Here is a 22,182-nt window from a genome sequence, read left to right as displayed (position 1 = left end):
TCTGCCTTACTTCTTCCGCCCAGCGACTGCCGAATCACTGGCGTTTGTGTTAATGTGCATGACTGCCCCATTCCCGTAAAATAAAGCTTGTGTGAAAAACGTTACGCATCTGGGTCCTCCTCCTGTTCCGGTTCTCGACACTGTTCTGGGTTGTTGAGTGGCGAAAAAGAGGGAAAGAGGGAGATTTGATTTTCTCATCGTACATTGAATGTCTTATACAGCACTTTGTGTCATCCACTGAAATGTTCTACACAAATAGATGTTTATCCGATCTGAAAATGTGAAATTGATTTCGATTTTATATGACAATCATTTTTATTTAATTTAAATTCTATTTAATATGTTTACATAGTAAATGATATATAATATCTTGTTGGTGATAGGAATGAGTGGAGAGGTATTGTGAAAGGATAGTGGGATGTTTGTACGCGTTCTAAGGGATGGGTAGGGCACCTGTATGATGCCGCAGGGGTAAACCAGTGAAAGCTGTCGGGCTCTGCTGTTAAACAGAAGAAGAGTGTGTTGTGTCACCCTGACCCGAGTGAGATGGCCGCTTTTTGTTTCCCGTTTCATCTGGAGGGACGAAAGCATGGGTGCCGAGGTGCTTAATTTGTTTGGGTGTTTTGGCAATTGGGTTGACCATGGTCCAAAAATTTTGTGTGTGTTTATTGCTACTTTTTCCCTTTTTTTTGTGTGTGTTTGTTTTGCTGTCGTTCACCTCTCTTGAGGGATATGACCAGGGTAGATAGATGGATACATTATTTCCGTTCAAGATGGAATAATAGTAACAAAAGTCCGACCGTCCAGATGTCCATGTGGAAGTCGGAGGTGAGCAGTTGCTCGTCGTCCAAGTCGGGATGCTTCCTGACGCTCCACATCTCCTCGTTCTCCAGCTCCACCAGGCGATCCAGGGTCGCTCTCATGTCTTCCTGAAGAAGCAGAAAAATAAATAAAGTGGAGATCCTTAAACAAGGAGACCAGAGGAGGTTGGATAAAGCACACTTAATGTCGACCAGGTGGGTATTTGGCGTCGACGCCACTAGCTCCAGAACGCAAACGTTGCAGTCAGTTTTCAGCTGCACTATTTTTTAGCTCTACTCCAATTTGTCTAGGTCAGTGTTCTTCATCCATTGTGTGATGGCACACTAGAGTGTCGCGAGATGTTGGCAGGTGTGCAGTGGGAAATTATCCAATTTATGCGCCTGGTGAAGTTGTTATTGTTATTGTATAGTGACTTGTTTACCTGACTGCCCATTTTGCACATCTGGTTAGCTGCTCCTCTTGCACTCTTTGCACTACTGTAAAATACTATACATAGCTATAATTATTTAGCATATTATTAGTACTTCAATACTCTAACTCAGTACAACATTTATTTATATCTGTACATTCAAGGAAACTGTGGGGGTCAGATGTATCAACATTTCGTTCTGTATACACGTGTACAAGAATGACCTTAAAGTATATCTGAATCTGAATCTGAAGTGCCATATTTTTACAACCATAGGACGCACCATTTTGAAAGGCGCAGTCTATGTGTCACGGTTGCCATGGCGCCCAATTGGTCCCAGCCGTGTGGCGCCAGGTTCTGTCACGGTTACCACGGCGCCCAATTGGCCCCGCCCATGGACACCGGGTGAAACGCATTGACAGATTGCTCCCTGGGAGTACTTAGACGCTGTCCTTTGAGCTGTTTGTTGTCAGAGCGTCTGCAAAACTCCTGCTAGACTCTGTGTGATATTTCAATCCCTGTGATTCTCTGTTTTTGTCCGTGTTTTGATCCTGTTTTATTTTCGGCCCGATCCGTTTGATTTTGACCATTCCCTCGTTCTGATTTCAATCTACTTCCGCGACCATCGATCCCAGGATCGAGTGTGCACGCATTCCTCCTCTCCCATTGAACTGTGAGTAACGTTACGCGATTGGGTTCTCATTCCTGTTTCTTGTCCTGGTTCGTGATACTATGTAGCTGTTGTTTTTTTTCTGTATTTAACACATACACGGGGAACACTCAACACAGACAATGATGCAGGTATTTATATCCAAAATTACAGTGGGAGCAAAACTTGGTTTGGTTGTGGCTTATTTAAGTATTGATCAGAAAGTAAAATATGAATAAAAACTTGTCGGAGTTCGGTTTTTAGCCTCCTCCACTTGCGGACCTTCGATTCATAAACCTTCAATTCTTTCACAACTGCTCGGTTTCCATGTTATTCTGCAAAGCGCAGGAAATCAACACACCAAGAACACGGTAAGTATTGAATGGAGGGAAAGTGAGGTTTTGGAACGACTATAATTCGTATTTGGGGGGGAAAACTCTTTTCAGTCTCCGGTAGCACAATACATTTCAAATTTATAGATATTCTACGGTGTTAGCATCCATGACTACTTCTGCGATGTCACGTGTCCACTTCTGCACAAGCAGGACACTTGTCGCGATCACACAGAAGATGCAGAGAAGTCACAGGAAATCGCATACAAGTTTAGTTGGAAATGTGAACAACCTCACAAAAACAGGATTCCACCAAAAGTGTTGCAAGTCTATGACTCAGCCCTGTCACGACCAGAACAGAATCAGGACCCAATTGCGTAACGTTGACCACAAGTTTTATTGAAAGAAAGAGGAAGGGCAGCGCCCGCGATCCGGTACTTGCTGGACGTGCGAAGCAAGCCGCTCCCAAAATCTTGATCCGAATATGGAAGGGAATCTTCCGTAGCCAGAGATGTCGGTGTCAAGAACGGAAAAACAGGTCGATAGCCGGGACAGGAGAGCAAAAAACGTGGTCGGGATCAAAAACGGGTCGTAAGCCAGAACGGGAGAGCAGACGTGGTGAGGATCAAAAACGGGTCGTAGCCGGAGACAAACGGGGAGATCAGGAACGGACAGGTGGAAAAACGGGTGCAAAAGCGGGACTGGCGGGAGTCAGGGTTAAAAACACTTGCCTTGTAACAACAGAGGTTCGCAGACGGACTGACAACCGGAGAGTGACAGGACTGGGTTTAAAAAGGGACAGGGAGCCAATCAGCTGGCGCCAAATGAGCGGGCACAAATGATCCCAACCATAAGGCCACCGAGCTGGTTAACATTTGCCGCTTTACATCACAGACAGGGGGCGCCGCATAATTTGCAGAAGATCTGAGCCTTATGGTCGTGAAAATGTGGTAATCATATAGTACTCTTCCATACCACAAGTGGCAGCAGCAAGTAGTTAAATGCCTTGTGTTTGGAGACAAGCGAATAAGAGAGAGGAAGAGGAAGAGCTTTGTGTGTGTCTTATCAATTCTTGCCAATTTATAAGCTCTGTGTTCATCCAAACAGCCCCAGGGTTCACAGTGAGTGAGTATACAGTAAATATAAAGGTTACAAAATACTTTAGCGCCTCTTAATGGTCAAAAAACAACTTCAATACAAAAAAAAAACAAGATAAGTACAGGAACTGTCATAAAAACATGGATTTTTTAATTCATTTTACGGAAAACGATGCCCAGCTAATGGGAGCTGACATTATTGTCGGTCATCCTAATTTCCTTTTTTTCTTTCTTTTTTGCTTGCTTTTCTTTGTCTTATTTCCCTCTTTCCTTTTCTTTTTTCTTTCTTTTTCCTTTCTTTCCATCTTGCTTTATTCCATGGTCAAAATGCATGCTTATAGTTAAAGGACTACTGAGTGAAAGACAAAATAAAACAAAAATGGTGTGTTTCGGTCACTTTTGAGTATCCGAAGTTTGTATTCTTCCTTGTACTTTTCAGCACTCGCTTTTGGTTGCACTACACTTTAGAGTGACATCTAAATGGTCAAATATTCCCAGAGTAGTATGCTTGTCAGTTATTTATCCTTTTATACCCTACATTTTAACAATCAGGGCAAAACAAGAAATTGTTTATTTTTAAAGGGGGTCTTTCATTTTCAGTTATCGGTCAAGCATTGAACATCCCGGGTTTTGGCCCCAAACCGTTATTTTGGTGCATTGGATGTTGCAAGGGCATCAACAAACAATACACAGACATCATCACCATGAAATAAAGGGCATTCATATGCTATAAAATATAAGTGGGTTTGAAGCCTTGATTTGAACACTTCCACTGAGGGAAGAGAAGGCTCTCGCACCTGCGGATTTCTTCTTGGCTCTTGGGATCACTAGTAGACCAGCATTTTACATAGGGGTAGTTTAAATCTGAAAGTATTTGAGGGGGTATGATGCCCTTGCAACATCCATTGTAGCCTGGTCAGCCGGAAATGAGGATTACCTCAAGGTTTCCTTCATTTCCTCATGCTGAGCTTTTGAGTTTTCCTTGCCCTCGTGTAGGGTTTAGATCAGGGGATGGTGTCATAATGTAGTCTATACAGCACTTTGGGACTTCTTGTGATTAAACATGATTTGACTTCACTTAACAAACGAAGCAGGTTCCTGCACTTGTTACCTTGACAGTCCTGCAGAACTTCTCCCTGAGGCCGACCAGGAAGTCTTCATCCGGGTGCAGGTCGATGCCAACAAGACTCACATCAGATTTGAGGGACAGGCTTCCCATGATCTTCTCACTGTCGGCATTTGAGAAACACATCGTCGGAATCAGGAGAACGCAAGTAGACGTTGAGAAGAAACAGAAGAGGAACCAGTTCCCCCCCTCAATGTAGTCGAATCAAGCTCCTTCAAAAACCTTCCCCACTTTCCTACCTTCTGACATCAACCCTCTCCCAGAATTTTATCAGTCTGCCTTTTTATTGCCGCGGTTGCGTTCACTGACCTGCGGTAACGGTGGACGATCCAGTCCAAAAGGGCGTAGAGATCCTTGAGCTGCGTGGTGCGAGTTTCTAGCGTGCGCAAGTGGCGCTTGACGGCGCCGTGGTAGCTGCCCAGGTAGGTGGCGAAGACCCTGAAGCTGGGTGGGTAGGACCAGCGCAGTTCCTGCTTCACCTTCTCCAAGTCTTCAACCAATGCCTTGCCCAAGAGGCCCAGGTGGACTGCCAGCCACGAGGCATTACTAGATAGAGATAGATAGATATGTAGGTATGTAGATACGTATAGAGATAGATAGATATAGATATGTAGATATAGAGATCGATATAGATATGTTGATATGTAGATATAGAGATATAGATATATAGAGAGATATAGAGTTATAGGTATAGAGATCGATATAGATATGTTGATATGTAGATATAGAGATATAGATATATAGAGATATAGATATAGAGGTATAGATAGATAGAGATATAGAGATAGATAGAGATATAGATATATATAAAGAGATATAGATAGATAGATATAGATATGTAGATAAAGAGATAGATATAGATATGTAGATATAGAGATAGATAGAGACAGAGATATAGATATATAGAGAGATATACAGATATAAATATAGAGATATAAATATAGAGATAGATAGATAGAGATAGATAGAGATATAGAGGTATAGATAGATAGAGATATAGATATATATAAAGAGATATAGATAGATATAGATACAGAGATAGATAGATATAGATATGTAGATAAAGAGATAGATATGTAGATATAATAATAATATAATAATTTTCTTGTATTGTCATTCTGTGTAACAATGTACACAGAACGAAATGTCGATTGCACCTGACCCGTTGTAGCGAGCCGATGCAGCCGCAGCCAACAGAGGGCGCCGCCGACCACTTTTTAAGTCTTAGGAATGACTCGGCCGGGGCGCGAACCACCGACCTCCCAGTCTCAAAGCTGGCGCCTTACCATCTAGGCTACTGAGCTGGTATGTAGATATAGAGATAGATAGATAGATATAGACAGAGATATAGATATATAGAGAGATATACAGATATAAATATAGAGATATAAATATAGAGATAGATAGATAGAGATAGATAGAGATATAGAGGTATAGATAGATAGAGATATAGCAATATAGATAGATAAAGATATACATATAGATATAGAGATATAGATATAGAGATAGATAGATAGATACTTTATTCGTCCCCGTAGGGAAATTCACATTTCCAGCAGTATCCTTGTGTTGAAAAATAAAATAATAATAAAATAAAAGAAATGGAATCCAGAAATACCCAATATAACGTGTTGATATAGAGTATTTAAATAGTGCTACGGAAAATACACACTGCAATAAAAATAGGGTAATATGCAAATGTGGGGGTTTAATGTGGGCTTCTACTCCCCCGGGTGGAGTTAAAGAGCCTCATGACATGAGGAAGAAATTATCTCCTCAGACTGTCCGTGGAACAAAACTGTGACAGCAGTCTGTCGCTGAAGCTGCTACACATAGACATAGAAATATAGATTATTAGGATATATCATTTCAGTACTTTGCAAATCGGTAAAAAATTGGAAAGATTTTTGCAACAAATATTAAGCAAAATAACAACAACAAGCAAAAATGTCCCAGCAATGCCGGGCCGCGGTTTGTCAAAACGTGTGCATAAGAAACGATTGCATCAATCAAGGTGGTTACGATAGAAGATTGGATTTGGCTGCTTGGAGTGCTAGGGTGGTCGGTAGCTTCAGTACCAAATTTGGCTGCCAGGCGGCGTTAGAGATCCTACGAAAGCAGATGTTGATTTTGGGGAATTAAATATTAAAATGTATCGTTTACCAAATTGTTCGAATGAGTTATCTGACTCCATTAACCAAACACAACCTACATTCACCCGACAATTTATGCGCGCTCGTTTCTTGGGGGAAAAATGAACAGGAAAGCCGACATTTTTACACGGGGGCAGATTTAATTTAATTAACAATTGAACTGAGTGAACTCCATCGAATACGGCCAAATTAGTGTCGTTGGAGTCTCTGGGAAACCCTCTCTTCAAGTCCTCTCGCTTCTCCTCTCGGCCCTTGTCTTTCCGCAAGATGGTGTGCCGGCTCCTCCCATGGGCGTGCCAATGAAGTCCAACGTGAGCTTCACAATCTCAGAGACGAGCGTCCCGATGACTGTGGTTCCCCAAAACAACGAAGAGCGTTTCTCAAAACAATGCCTGCCGTCCTCCGTCAGAGTCCCGTTATCAACAGAACTAGACAAAATACAGTAATCCCTGGGTTATCGCGGTTAATGGGGACCGAGACCACCCGCGAAAATTGAAAATCCGCGAAGTAGCGGCTTCCATTCAAAAATGCTTAAAAAAAACGTATACGGGTATATAGTATACCCCTGATCGCTGGCATAATGGCGAGAAGTTACCACGTAAGCTAACATTAGCGTACCCACCTTTGGTTAGTCGGCTCCAAGTGGACACCTTCCACTTTGTCCACGGCGCTTTGGTCCACAGCCTCCTTCCAGGCGTCCATCCAGCTCCCCTGGAGGCCGCCGGGTTCTTGGGCCCGCTTGTCCTCCTCCTGGATGATGCGGGCCACGTGGACCAGGAGGTCTTTGTTCCTGGCGGGTAAGGAGATGGAGGTGCGCACGATGGAGGAGATTTTCTGCCGGAGGTCATTGTAGAGGAGGTTCAAGTCTTTCTCCTTCTTGGCCAGCTCCACGGGAGAGTCTTCCTGAGCCAGATGGAGATGTTCCACCTGGAACTCTGCCCGCAGAGCCAGAAGGTGGAGATGCGCCTCCTCCAGGACTTCCATCTCGATGAGCTTACTGATCTGCATCACTGCAGAGAAAAAAGGGGTCCGGTTACCTTCTCCAATGTACGAAAGCACAGGTGTCAAACAGGCGGTCCGCGGGCCTGATCTGGCCCGCGGACCAACACTCAGAGTAGCGCAAGAGAAAAACAAGCTGCAGGTTAAAATATGTCAACTTGATGTTGCCAAAGAAAGGTGCCTCGAACAAAAACACTGTACTTGTATTTCTCTCTCTCTCTCTCTCTCTCTCTCTCCAACCCCTTTTCTCCCACTCTCTGTCTCTGTCTCTTCTTTCACTCTCTGTGTCTCTTTCTTTGTTCCTCTTTGTCTCTTTCTCTCTTTTTACCTTCTTTTGCCCCCTCTTGCTTTTTTCATATTCCCTCTCTTTTCTCTCTTTGTCTCTCTCTTGCTTTTCCCTTCTCTCTTTCTACCCTTCTATGTTTCTCCCCTCTTTTCTCTCCTCTTTCTCTTTCAATTTCTCTTTGAATTTGTTTCTCTCACTCTCTTTCTCTCTCTCTTTTTTACTCCGTCTTTTTTTCTCCTACTTTGTTCCTCTTTGTCTCTTTCTCTGTGTCTTTTTACCTTCTTTTTCTCTCGCTTCCTTTTTTTCCTTTTCCCTCTCTTTGTCTCTCTCTCTTGCTTTTCCTTTCTCTCTTTCTACCCTTCTCTCCTTCTCTCTCTCTCTCTCTCGCTCTCTCTCTCTCTCTCTCCCACCCCTTTTCTCCCACTCTCTGTCTCTTCTTTCACTCTCTGTGTCTCTTTTTTCTCTTTCTTTGTTCCTCTTTGTCTCTTTCTCTCTTTTTACCTTCTTTTCCCCCCTCTTCCTTTTTTCATATTCCCTCTCTTTTCTTTTTGTCTCTCTCTTGCTTTTCCCTTCTCTCTCTCTCTACCCTTCTCTGTTTCTCCCCTCTTTTCTCTCTCTCTCTTTTACTTCGTCTTTTTTTCTCCTTCTTTGTTCCTCTTTGTCTCTCTCTCTTGCTTTTCCCTTCTCTCTTTCTACCCTTTTCTCTCTCTCTCTCTCGCTCCCACCCCTTTTCACCCACTCTGTCTCTGTCTCTTCTTTCACTCTCTATGTCTCTCTTTTTCTCTTCCTTTGTTGCTCTTTGTCTCTTCCTCTCTCTGCGCCTTTTTAACTCCTTTTGCTCTAACTTCCTTTTTTCCTTTTCTCTCTTTTCTCTTTCTCTCTTCCTACCCTTCGCGCTTTCTTTTCTCTTTTCTCTCCTTCTCTCTTTCTATTTCAATTTGGATTTCTTTCTTCCTCTCCCTTTCTTTACCCCTCTCTCACGACTTCTCTTTTTATCTCTTTTCTTTCTCACCCTCTCTCCCTCTTTCTCTCTTTCTTTGTCCCACCTTCTTTCCTTATCACTCCCTCTTTCTCTTGTTTCTTGATCTCTCTTTTTCTTTCTCTTTAATCTACTAGTCCGGCCCCCCGAGTTAAAATGAGTTTGACACCCCTGTACTAAAGGTTTAGTGTCCCGCTGCTACTCCATAAAATCCAATTGTGATTCAGATTTGAACCAGATGAAATGAATTCAAAGCTAAAATGTGTTCCTTATGCCAATGAATAAGTTTAATTCAAATCAAAACCAGATTTGGTCATTTTATAAGCTCCACCATGGACAGAATAAATCTGTGTGTGTGCATTATGATATTTTGCTGTCGGGCCAAATTTTAAATCTGGATCCAATTCAGATTTGGTAATCCAACCAAGTGAAATTAATTGATGCAAAAAAAAAAAAAAAACGATTTTAGCATTCACATTGCTTCCACGTTTTCAATTTGAATCTGATCCAGATTTGATAATTTTATACGATGCACATTTACTTAATAGACCTTTTGTGTCTACATTATTCTTATTCTGTGGAACCGAAATTTTAATCTGGATTCAATTCGAAATCGGGGATCTGATAAATATCAGTCGAGTTTTAATTGCAATTTAATGATTGATTAGTAATATTTATATTGCTTTGAAATGTTCCTATCAGACTGGATCCGAATTATGGGATGTAATAAAATTCTACGTCATTTTCAGGGCAAATCTTTGATCTGGATCTAAGTCAGATTTGGAAATTGACATTTATAAAATAAATGAATACATAGATAAATAAATAAATACATCTGAGTCAGATTTGGACATTGACTGAAGGTCAAAATTATAAAACAAACAAATAAATATATAAATAAATCTGAGTGAGATTTGGTCTTTGATTGAATACCAAAATTATAAAACAAATAAATAAATAGAAAAACAAATAAATAAACACATAGATAAATAAATACACAAATAAATAAATAAATACATAAATAAATACATAAATAAATCAATCTGAGTGAGATTTGGTCATTGGCCAAAACTATAAAACAAACAAATAAATAAATACATGAATAAATACATAATTAAATAAGTAAACAAACAAACAAACTAAAAAATTGATAAATCTGAGTGAGATTTGGTCATTGACTGAAGGCCGAAATTATAAAACAAATAAAAAAAATAAATAAACAAATAAATCTGTGTGAGATTGATCATTGATTGAAGGCCAAAATTATAAAATAACTAAATAAATAAATACACAAATTAATAAATAAACAAATACACAGAAAAATGAATAAATAAATAAATCTGAGTGAGATTTGGTCATTGATTGAATACCAAAATTATAAAACAAACAAATAAATAGAAAAAAAATAAAATACATAGATAAAAAAATACAAAAATAAATAAATACATAAATAAATCTGAGTGAGATTTGGTCATTGATTGAAGGCGAAAACTATAAAACAAACAAATAAATAAATACATGAATAAATACATAATTGAATAAATAAACAAACAAACAAATAAACAAACAAATAAATAAACAAATCTGAGTGAGGTTTGGTCATTGATTGAAGGCCAACATTATAAAATAACTAAACAAACAAAAAAACAAACTAACTAACTAACTAATAAATAGATACATCTTAGTGAGATTTGGTCATTGATTGAAGGCCGAAATTATAAAACAAATAAACAAACAAATAAACAAAAAAATCTGAGTGAGATTGATCATTGATTGAAGGCCAAAATTATAAAATAACTAAATAAATAAATACATAAATTAATAAATAAAGAAATACACAGAAAAATGAATAAATAAATAAATCTGAGTGAGATTTGGTCATTGATTGAAGGCCAAAATTATGAAATAAATAAATACACAAATAAATAAACAAATACATCTGAGTGAGATTTGATCATTGATTGAAGGCCAAAATTATAAAATAAATAAATAAATACACAAATAAATAAATCAGATTTGGTCATTGATTGAAGGCCAAAACAAAAAAGATAAAAAAAAGTGACAGGAATTAAGGCAGAAACAGATGTGACTCTTTTTTCACGACAGTAAAAAAAAACATTCAGACTCATCGATCTGAATTGATTTGGATTGGTAGGGTTGAACTGTAGGTGGAACACTTAAAACTGGATTAGCAGTGTGATTAGGAATAAGTCCGATGAGGTAATTTAATCGACATTATTTGAAAAAAATATATAATAATTCTAAACTATGAATCATTAATCAGATTTGAATTCAATTTAATAGCGTTTAACGAATTTTCCGTGAATTTATTTGATAGCATTGGGGGAGTAGTATCATAATTGATGCCAAAGGGTCCTCCCGAACCGGGGGTATCATTTTCCCGAAAAATAGCGTGAGCTAAGATAGCTAGCGAGCATGTTTATGCAAGTTGTTAAAAAGCGAAAATTCCCAGGGGAGTTCAACCTGAACCGTAAAGACATCAGCAGCACTTTTTGGTGATAGCCATCTCCAGGAATGTTTTCAAAACACGCAGAACAAACGGGGAATCGCGGAAGGGGCGGAGCCAAATTCCGGGACAGGTTTTTTGTGGGAGTTTGTGTGAAAAACTGAGAGAAATACGGTAAACAATTTTTATGCATTAAATAGGCCAGTGCGCCAGATGAGCCGAGAAAAAAGTCATTCGAACCAAGGAAGCGCGCCCTTTAAAACTGCGCTAAATGGGTGTGACGCATGGGATTCATCTCCTTTCTTTTTTAGTTTTTTTTTCTCCATTCTAAACTCTTGTTGCATAATCGAACATACCACTTTGAGGGGAGGGGGGGCACAAGGAGACTGGAGATATGGTTTATGCTCTTTCTGTATTGTTCAACTATATTATTAACACTTTTAACACTTTTAGTTTTTTTCCACGACCCTAAATTTCTTTTGGTGCCCTACCCTTCTCTCTCTCACTCTGTGTGTTCCTCTTTGTCTCTTTCTCTCTTTGTGTCTTTTTACCTTCTTTTGCCCTCTCTTCCTCTCTCTCTCTCGCTTTCCCCTTCTCTCTTTCTACCCTTCTCTATTTCTCTCCTCTCTTTCTCTCTTTCATTTTCTCTTTGAATTTCTTTCTTTCTCTCACTCTGTCTCTCTTTTCTTTTTTGTTGTTTCTCTTTGTCTCTTTCTGTGTCTTTTTACCTTCTCTCTCTCTTTTTCTCTGTCTCTCTCTTTCTTTCTTTGTCTCTCTCTCTCTCCTCTCTCTCTCTCTCCCTCCCTGTGTGTTCCTCTTTGTCTCTTTCTCTCTTTGTGTCTTTTTACCTTCTTTTGCCCTCTCTTCCTCTCTCTCTCTCGCTTTCCCCTTCTCTCTTTCTACCCTTCTCTATTTCTCTCCTCTCTTTCTCTCTTTCATTTTCTCTTTGAATTTCTTTCTTTCTCTCTTTCACTCTGTCTCTCTCTCTTTCACTCTGTCTCTCTCTCTCTTTCACTCTGTCTTTTTTCTCTTCCGTTGTTCCTCTTTGTCTCTTTCTGTGTCTTTTTACCTTCTCTTGCTCTCTTCCTTTTCCCTCTCTGTCTCTCTCTCTCTCTTGCTTTTCTCCTCTTTCTACCCTTCTCTTGTTCTCTATTTTCTCTCCTCCTCTTTTTCTCTCTTTCAATTTATCTTTGGATTTATTTCTCTCTCTCTCTCTTCTCCCCTTTTCTCTCACTCTGTGTCTCTCTCTCTTCCTTTCTCTGTGTCTTTTGACCTTCTTTTGCTCTATCTACTCCCGTGAACAGACTCGAATACTGCTCAGAAAAACTCAAATTCTTTGACATACAACTTCTTTTCAAAGTAACAGAAAGAGTTACTTTCCCTGGTAACTAGTTTCTCTTACTACAGAGTAACTCAGTTACCAACTCAGTTACTTTTTGGAAAAAGTAGTGAGTAACTATAGCTAATGACTTTTTTTTGAAAGTAACTGATTATAACATGTAGGGTAGGTTCCTAGTGTAGTCTGAATGATAAAGCATAATACAATAAATGTAAAAGAGGAAATGCATGCTAATAATTAAAGGACTACTGAGTGAAAGACATAAGAATGGAATGCTAGCTCTGTGCTGCGTTACGTATGATATTTCCGAGGGTCCCTTGAACGCAACACCCCAGTGATTCCCCGAATCCCACCTGAGAGAGGAAGGTGCGGTAATTCGGGCAGAGTGTATGTCTCGTCCATCTCCTCGTACGCTTCTTCCTCTTCCTCTTCGTTTTCATCTTGTACTTCTTCGCCCTCATTCTGGGCTTCCCCGTTGGCCACGCCCTCCTCCCGGACGGCGAGGAAGGCGTCCTGTCGTTTGTCTTTCCTGGAGCTGAATCTTAGCCTGCGACGAATAGACGCTCCCTTTTTTAGGAGAGAATCCAGTCGCGCCATGTTGGGTTCTGAGAAAGAAGGAAAAAGGGAAATTTATATACACTTGGGGTGTTTTTTTTGTGCCTATGACGAGTAATGTCTCTAAGTTGCCTGTATACAATTATTTAATGTCATATAAATTTGTGTCTGCTATGAGTTTGCATCACGGCGTTGTGAAAATCCCTAATGCTATTTGCTGAACTCCCTCCCACAATGCCTTTTTGTCAATCAGTTCAAAATCTTGAGTGCTTTGTATTCTTTCGACTATATGTATCAGATATGGGTCTCAAGACTTGAAGTGATGCTTAAGGGAGAGTCAATAACATAACCAAGGAAACGAAGCTTGCGATTGTCAAGAAATACGAAGAAGGCACACATATCGTTGCCCTCTCTAAAGAATACAGCCGTAACAGTCGACTCTCGGACTATGATTAAATATAAGGAGGCGATTAAAGCAAGGAAATATTTTAAGTGCATGACAATCCACCTGAATCAGTTTCATCTTTAATTCTCCCTTTTTTGCATCCACCCACTACTCCACTGTAGCAGCTCAAGTCACATAAAAGGTGAATAAAATATAAATTTAAAGGAAAAATTAAATATTACTTAATCATACATGTTGAAAGATTTTATACATTTGAAGATAAAGGATATTATCAAATTAACTACAAAGTAAGTACATGCACTCAGTTTGATGCAGCAGAGAGATTCACTGACTGTTTCTCATTAGGGTACATTATAGAAGGTTAGCATGCATCAGACGTATTTTGATAACAGAATTCCTGTGAGTGCTGACGGTAGAAGGCCAGACGCACAAGGACAAACATCGCGATGCCCTTCGACAAAGAGGTGGTGAAGCTGGCACGCCATACCAGTACCCCACCTCCACCTTGCTGGCGTCTGAGGCGGACTGGAGCTCTCTGCCCTTTACCGATCCAGCCACGGGCCCATCCATCTGGCCCATCAAGACTCACTCTCATTTCATCAGTCCATAAAACCTTAGAAAAATCCATCTTGAGATTTTTCTTGGCCCAGTCTTGACGTTTCAGCTTGTGTGTCTTGTTCAGTGGTGGTCGTTTTTCAGCCTTTCTTACCTTGGCCATGTCTCTGAGTATTGCACACCTTGTGCTTTTGGGCACTCCAGTGATGTTGCAGCTCTGAAATATGGCAAAACTGGTGGCAAGTGGCATCTTGGCAGCTGTACGCTTGACTTTTCTCAGTTCACGGGCAGTTATTTTGCGCCTTGGTTTTTCTACACGCTTCTTGCGACCCTGTTGACTATTTTGAATGTAAAGCTTGATTGTTCGATGATCACGCTTCAGAAGCTTGGCAATTTTAAGAGTGCTGCATCCCTCTGCAAGATATCTCACTATTTTTGACTTTTCAGAGCCTGTCAAGTCCCTCTTCTGACCCATTTTGCCAAAGGAAAGGAAGTTGCCTAATAATTATGCACACCTGATATAGGGTGTTGATGTCATTAGACCACACCGCTTCTCATTACAGAGATGCACATCACCTGATATGCTTAATTGGTAGTAGGCTTTCGAGCCTATACAGCTTGGAGTAAGACAACATGCATAAAGAGGATGATGTGGTCAAAATACTCATTTGCCTAATAATTCTGCACTCCCTGTATAAGGAAGGACAAAAACGTACCTAAACGCAGGAAACACATACAATTTACGTAAATACACACTGAAAAGTATATAAAAAGGCACAAAACGTACATAAACGCGCACAAAACGTACGGAATCAGTACAAAAACATACGAAACACACAAAAACGTAAGTAAACACACCCAAAAACGTACGTAAATACGCACAGAAATGTATACAAACAGATGAAATCGTACGTGAAGATGCACGAAAAAACGTGAACACAAAGTGTGCGAATATACACTGAAAAGTAAATGAACACGCACAAAAACGTACGTAAACAGGCAAAGAAATTTACAGAATTAGCATAAAAACGTACGGAAACACACATAAAAACACAAGTTAACACACTCAAAAACGTACCGTATTTTCCGCACTATAAGGCGCACCTAAAAGTCTTATTTTTTTTCAAAAGCTGACCATGCGCCTTATAATACAGTGCGCCTTATATATGGATCAATATTAAATTCGCAAGGTCTCGCAACTTACGCAACTGCCGCCGACTCGATTTTCCCCCGAACGTGGAGTAGTCCGCGGTGTATGCTGGGATTTATTTACCGGCGTTTCATTGGCTAACCAATGTGTCAATCATCATTTGAATCAATCACTATTGGCTAAAGTTATTCGGAGCCTCGGATTGGCTAGAGGGCCGAAACAAACCCTGCAATTGGCCGAAAAAGATGTGTCAATCATCCGTTACATCGATCGCTATTGGCTGAAGTTATTTGGAGCCTTGGATACGCTAGAGGGCCAAAACAAACCCTGCAATTGGCCGAAAAAGATGACTGAATAGCAAGCTTGCTAAACTACGGCATAGAGAAAACATTTTTTACTATTCTGTATTTGTAAATATTTCACTTTCCTGGATTTACTACACTCACAGTTGTAAGAAGACCATGGTTACGTATCATTATTGAACGTGAGAACTTAGGTGAGCTATGCGGCTTTATATTTTCCCGGTATCTTGTTTTAGAACGATCTTGATGTTGCTGTGATGAGTTGAGTGAATTAAACTCAATTCCAACTGTTTATTGTCATATGCACAGTAAAGTTGCGAGCGAAAAAGAAAATAGAAACTATGGAATGGTTGGCATTTCTTGAATCCCAAGACTTTAACCTTCCGAATGATATTTGAAATGAAGCATTTGAGTGACATCGTACGGACACCGCATCCGCACGTGTCTACGACACGTATTTGCTTCTTTGCAAGCTTTGGGAATGTTAAGGGGGTAATCAGTTGGACTGAACCATCTGGCTGTTTTGTCAACGTTCCCATTGTAGCGCCTTATCATCCGGTGCGCCTTATGTATGTCAAATATAGGACCAAAAACTATTTTTTCGGGGTGCGCCCTATAACCGGGTGCGGCCTATAGTGCGGAAAATACGGTACTTAAATACACAGAGAAATGTATGTAAACACGGACAAAAACGTACGTAAACACAGAAACATACGTGCTGTAATAATGTAAGAAGCATAAAAACATACACAAAAACGTACTTAAACACAAAGTCAAGCTACAAGCTGGAGCTGTATTTTTTTTCCTCTCTTTTTTGTCTGTCTTTCCTGATCACTCTCTTTCCCGCTCTCCTTCTTTGACTATTGCCATCTCTCTCTTTCTAACAGACTTTTTCCCTCTTCACTCTTTCTCCCTTTATATGTCTTTCTTTGTCTGTTTCTCTTTTTTTTCTCTCAATTTCTGCTGCTCTCTTTTTCTCTCTTTCTTGTCTGTCTTTCTTGATCACTCTCTTTCCTGCTCTTCCCCTTTGACTCTTATCCTATCTCTCTTTTTCTAACTTTCTTTTTTCTCTCTTTTGGTCTTGAGCTCTTTCTCTCTTTTTCCTCTCTCTTTCTCTCTTTCCATTTCTAACTCTCCCTTTTCCCTCTTCCTCCTTGTATACGTCTTTCTTTGTTCCTCTTTTTTTCTCTCCATTTCTGCTGATCTCTTTTTCTCGTCTGTCTTTCTTGATCACTCTCTTTCCCGTTCACCCCTTTGACTCTATTGCTATCTTTCTATTTTTAACTTTTTTTTTTCTCTTTTGCTCTTGAGCTCTTTCTCTTTTTGTCTCTTTTCCTCTCTCTCTCACGCTCCATTTCTAACCCACCCTTTTTCCCCTCTTCACTTTCTCCTTCTTTATGTATTTCTTTGTCTCTTTCTCTCCCTTTTCTCTCCATTACTGCTGCTTTCCTTTTTTCTCTTCTCTCTTTTTCCTTGTATATGTATGTCTCTCTTTCTTTCTCTTTTTCTCCCCTTTTCTGTCTTTTTCTCTTTTCCCTTCTCCCTTTTCCCTATCTTTTTATTGCTTTATCTTTCCCTCTTTTTCTCTTCTCTCTTTTTTTTCTCTCTTTCTTTCTCTTTCCATTTCTAACCCACCCTTTTTCCCTCTTCACTTTCTCCTTCTTTATGTATTTCTTTGTCTCTTTCTCTCCCTTACTGCTGCTTTCCTTTTCTCTCTTCTCTCTTTTTCCTTGAATATGTATGTCTCTCTTTCTTTCTTTCTCTTTTTCTCCCCTTTTCTGTCTTTTTCTCTTTTCCTTTCTCCTTTTTCCTTATCTTTTTATTGCTTTATCTTTCACTCTTTTTCTCTCTTTCTCTCTCTTTCTTTCTCCCTTTCTATCCCTCTCTCTTTCTCGTTTTCTCACTCTTTCTTTCCCTCTCTTTCTGTCCTCCTTTCTTTCCTTTTTTTCTCTTTAATGTACTAGTCTGGCCCCCTTGAAGTTTTTTCCGGACTCACCAGGAGAATGCGTGGCTCTGACAGGGGTGGACGGCGACTGGTTCTTGGACCCCCTGGACCCTGGCAAAAGTGGGCTTTTCTCAGCCGCCAGTCGAATACTGGTCCGGAAGGTCTGAAGGACCCCCGAAGTCTTTTTGATGGGGTCTTCGTCATTCCGGGTCGGTTGTGGGCTCGGGTCCATCACTTGGGTGAAGGCATCCAAGATGGCCTCCCAAAAGACAGAAAAATCATTCTTAATATTTTAATTGGAATCCTAAAGTACACCTCACTACACCACCCAAGTACTATTAAAGGGACAGTGTGTAGTATTCAAAGCCTCCTAGTGGCCCAGTAAAAAAAAACATATGAACTATAAAATTAATGTTAATTTTTATTTTAAAAAAATCATAGGTCAAGAAATTTGTATTACTTTTACATAGTCTAATCCACAGGTGTCAAACAGGTGGCCCGCGGGCCAGATCAGGCCGGCTGAGGGATTGAATCCGGCCCGCGGGACAACACTCAGAGAAGCGCAAGAGAAAAAGAAGCTGCAGGTTGAAATATGTCAACTTGATGTTGCCAAAGACAGGTGCCTCGAACAGAGACACTGTACTTGTATTTGTTTCTCTCTCTCTTTCTCTCGCTTTCTCTCTCTCTTTCTTTTCCACCCCTTTTCTCCCACTCTCTGTCACTCTCTGTCTCTCTTTTTCTCTTCCTTCGTTGCTCTTTGTCTCTTTCTCTCTCTGTGTCTTTTTAACTTCTTTTTCCTCCAACTTCCTTTTTTCCTTTTCTCTCTTTTCTCTTTCTCTCTTCCTACCCTCCGCGCTTTCTTTTCTCTTTTCTCTCCTTCCGTCTTTCTATTTCTCTTTGGATTTCTTTCTTCCTCTCCCTTTCTTTTCCCCCTCTCTCACGACTTTTTATCTCTTTTGTTTCTCACGCTCTCTCCCTCTCTCTCTTTTTCTTTCTTTGCCCCACCCTCTCTCCTTTTCCCTCCCTCTTTCTCTTATTTCTTTATCTCTCTTTTTCTTTCTCTTGAATCTACTAGTCCGGCCACCGACAGAATGTTTGTTCTATCGTGTGGCCCCTGAGTTAAAATGAGTTTGACACCCCTGCTCTAATCCATAGCCATGTTTGTCTGGCGTCTTTTGCTGCTACGCTGCGCTTTCGGCACTGGTTTTCAGTTTGCATTAGACAACAGTGCCATCTAGTGGTCAAATATTACACACGGGGGCTTTAAACAAACGACATTAAATCGCAATAGTCCGGCAAAACAATAATTGAAAACCCGGAAGGTGATGTCTTTATTAAAGGGACAGTGTGTATTATTTAGCACTTAAGTGGCAAAAAGCATCACTCAAAAAACAAAAAAAAATGCTGATTTTAATAATACACAAAAGTACATGAGCCATCATATAAATATATATACATTGTTTTAAATACTTGTAGGTCAAGAAATAAGCATTTATTTGATATTACATAGAGCTCACCTAAAGAGAGCTGACATAATTGTCTGCCGTCTTGCTGCTGCAGGTACCAAAAAGCCCGAAAAGGTTAAACAGAAAAATCTGAAGTATAATAGTGCATTTGGTCACTTTGAGTCTCCGTAGTTTGTATTCTTCTTATTCATTCAACAGGTCGATTATTAATGCTCAGATGCAGCAGAGCCTCTCTCTCCTTTTCTTCCTTCATACGGTGGTAAAATGATACACACTTTCTCTTTAAAATAAATATAAGAAAGACAAAATCCTCTGAGAAAAAGCTAAACCCGCAGTTAAAAATTATATGTATGTGCGTAGAATATTACCAAATTATGCTATCGGTTACATAAGATTGGTAGAATCGAGTCAAGTGACAAGGAATGATACTTCAACATACAGTACTTCGATTTTGCATGTTTGTTTTAGTGTTCAATACTAACGCTTTACAAAAGAACGCTAGTACTTTTCTCTGTAACGAGTACTTTAACGTGTTATTAATCAAATAAAATTATCAAGTATCATTAGTATTTGCTGAATTACTTCTAATTGTTAAATGCTCCTACTGTATATCTTTCATGATGTTTATAACTACCTACTAAATACAGTTATGGTAGCGCGATGAATTTCTCCTCACCTAGATATTATCCCTACTGTGTACTGTGCACTCGCATCCAAGCCAAGATTACAACTCGTAACTGTAACTAAATATGTTTTTCAGTAATCCGACTAACACTGGTCGTTAATGATGTTCGTTACTGATTTTCAGTACAAAAGAAGAAGTCCTCCCCACCAGTAGATGGGGCTATACAATCTGCTGTTATTATGCTCAACAAAATTGTACGTATTCGAATTTAAAAAGGGTTCCGTACCTGGTATCGGTGAACGCAGTCAACGTCGGATTGATATCAAAGTACTTCTGTTTTTAAAGTCAACCAGAGTTTTTTTCTTATTTATTTACACACAACATGGCCGCCCGTCCCCATGGCGACAGGAGACTTGCAGAACTAGTCTTGCACTCCGAATACGATGCATTCAAAGTAACCTTTAAAGCCCCAGTGTATAAAATGTGTTGACGTAAGGGCACTGATGTCTAATGCGGAGGATAATGATTGCTGCGTAGCAGCAAGATGCCAGACAAATATGGAGGCGACCCATAGGTAGGGATTACATTATGTAATAAAAATATACATTTCTAAATCTATGATTATTATTTTTAGATAATTACCATTGGTATGATAGTTCAAGTATTTTGCCTAGTTTTCAAATCAATGCTTTGTTTTTACCACTAGGAGGCACTAAATATCACACAATGTCCCTTTAAAAACAGTTTAATGCATGTACTAAAACCATTTTCTATAGTTTTTCTTGTCATTTTAAGATAAGCTTGGTGGAATTATATTTGTTACATGTAGTACTTGACTACTTTTAAAGTTTTTAAAATGATGACTGAAATTCCATCACTGTAGTTTTTTTTTTTTTTTTTTTTTGTACTTGAAGTATTTCTCCCACCTAGAAATCATGGAGGGGTCTGAAATTTTCATCATAGGCGCATGTCCATTGTGAGAGATAAACTAAAAAGAAAAATCCAGAAAGGCTAGAAAGGGCTAAGGAGCAATTGCCAAGCAGCTTGGTGAAAAAAGGTCCACTGTTGGAGCAATCATTAGAAAATGGAAGAAGCCAAACACGACGGTCAATCTCAATCGGAGTGGAGCCCCAGGCAAGATATCACCTCGTGGGGCCTCAGTGATTCCAAGAAAAGTGAGGAATCAGCTACCGCAGCCTCCCCAGTGTGGAGTTTGCATGTTCTCCCTCCGGGCACTCCTGTTCCCTCCCACATTCTATAAACATGCATGTCAGGTTAATTGGCCGGTCCAAACATTGTCCCTAGGTGTGAATCGTATGTGTCTGTGTGCCCTGCGACTGGCTGGCAACCAGTTGAGGGTGTCCCCTGCCCACTGCCCGATTATAGCTGGGATGGGCTCCAGCACCCCCGCGACCCTATTGAGGATAAGCGGTGCAGATAATAGACGGATGGATGGTAGAAAAGCACAAGATTAAGAGATGGCGTAAAAAGTGTAGTTGACTTGTTTTAGGGAAGCACGTTCAGATGGAGACTGATATATTAGCTCTTATCATAACATTAGTCAATCAAGCGTTTGTGATTGAGAGAGATCATATAAAGTAAACTAAAGAGGAAGGCTGAGCAATTAGCTGCTACCATAACATTAGTTCCTCAATCTGGCTCTAAAACAGGAGTGCACTCTTTTCTACTTGCAACTGTATTGACATTTTTATTTCATCTCATCTCATCTCATTAGCCGTACCGCTTATCCTCAGTAGGGTCGCGGGGGGCTGGAGCCCATCCCAGCAATCATCGGGCAGTGGGCAGGGGACACCCTGAACTGGTTGCCAGCCAATCGCAGGGCACACAGGGACAGACAACTCATTCGTATTGATTGTAAAAAATACAAAAATCAGGGAGTTGTTTAGGTTTTAATACCTTCTCCCCGAGTTTTTGCGTAATTTTATTTCCCGCACTGTTAGTTTTTAGTCTATGTCATGGTTGCCATGACGCCCAATTGGCCCCGCCCGTGTGGCACCAGCTGCGGCTCATTGACTGTCGATTATAAGCTCAGCGCTGTCACGCTTCCTTGGTCAGCCCGTCAACGAACCTCTGCCCCGCAAGACGTGGATTTCGACTCGGTCCTGTCCCTGTTGGTATTTTCCTGTCCGGTATTGTTCCCGTTTATTTTGTCCTGTTTAGTATCGGTTTTCAGTTTAGTTTCCATCCTGCTTATTATTTTATCCAGTTCTCGTTCCCGTCGAGTTTCTCCTGTTTTTTTTCGATATCCTGATTCGTTATCTATCCTGTCTGTCCCGTCCTGCCTGGTATGGACCCCATCATCATCATGATTCATGAACCCTGATGTGTTTACCTCACTGTGAATGTGTGAACCTGGAGTGTCATGCCCAATTTTGTTGTCACAATATTTTAACCCATTTTGTAACAATGACAATAAAGGTATATTCGATTCGATTCTATTCTATCCGTCCGATATCGTCCATCTTTGGCTTCCTGTCTTTACACGCCAGACCGCTGCCT

General features: G+C 40.1%; 1 protein-coding gene across 1 annotated transcript in view; it reads right to left on the bottom strand.

The window, feature by feature from the left end:
• Window positions 1-22,182, bottom strand: part of exoc3l4 (exocyst complex component 3-like 4) — a 39,854-nt gene that overhangs the window by 16,294 nt on the left and 1,378 nt on the right. Inside the window, exons 2-7 of the mRNA XM_088354799.1 lie at window positions 17,623-17,830; window positions 13,012-13,263; window positions 7,211-7,598; window positions 4,745-4,981; window positions 4,421-4,538; window positions 801-929 (exon numbers count right to left, since the gene is read on the bottom strand). Coding sequence (XP_088210925.1) covers window positions 801-929; window positions 4,421-4,538; window positions 4,745-4,981; window positions 7,211-7,598; window positions 13,012-13,263; window positions 17,623-17,803 — 1,305 coding nt within the window. The 5' untranslated portion in view covers window positions 17,804-17,830. The remainder of the gene's footprint in view (window positions 1-800; window positions 930-4,420; window positions 4,539-4,744; window positions 4,982-7,210; window positions 7,599-13,011; window positions 13,264-17,622; window positions 17,831-22,182) is intronic.

The sequence above is a fragment of the Urocampus carinirostris genome, chromosome 15, assembly GCF_059441175.1.
Source record: "Urocampus carinirostris isolate Australia breed hairy pipefish chromosome 15, RoL_Ucar_1.0, whole genome shotgun sequence".
Taxonomy (NCBI): Eukaryota; Metazoa; Chordata; class Actinopteri; order Syngnathiformes; family Syngnathidae; genus Urocampus; species Urocampus carinirostris.
This window is presented reverse-complemented; position numbering and strand designations above follow the sequence as displayed.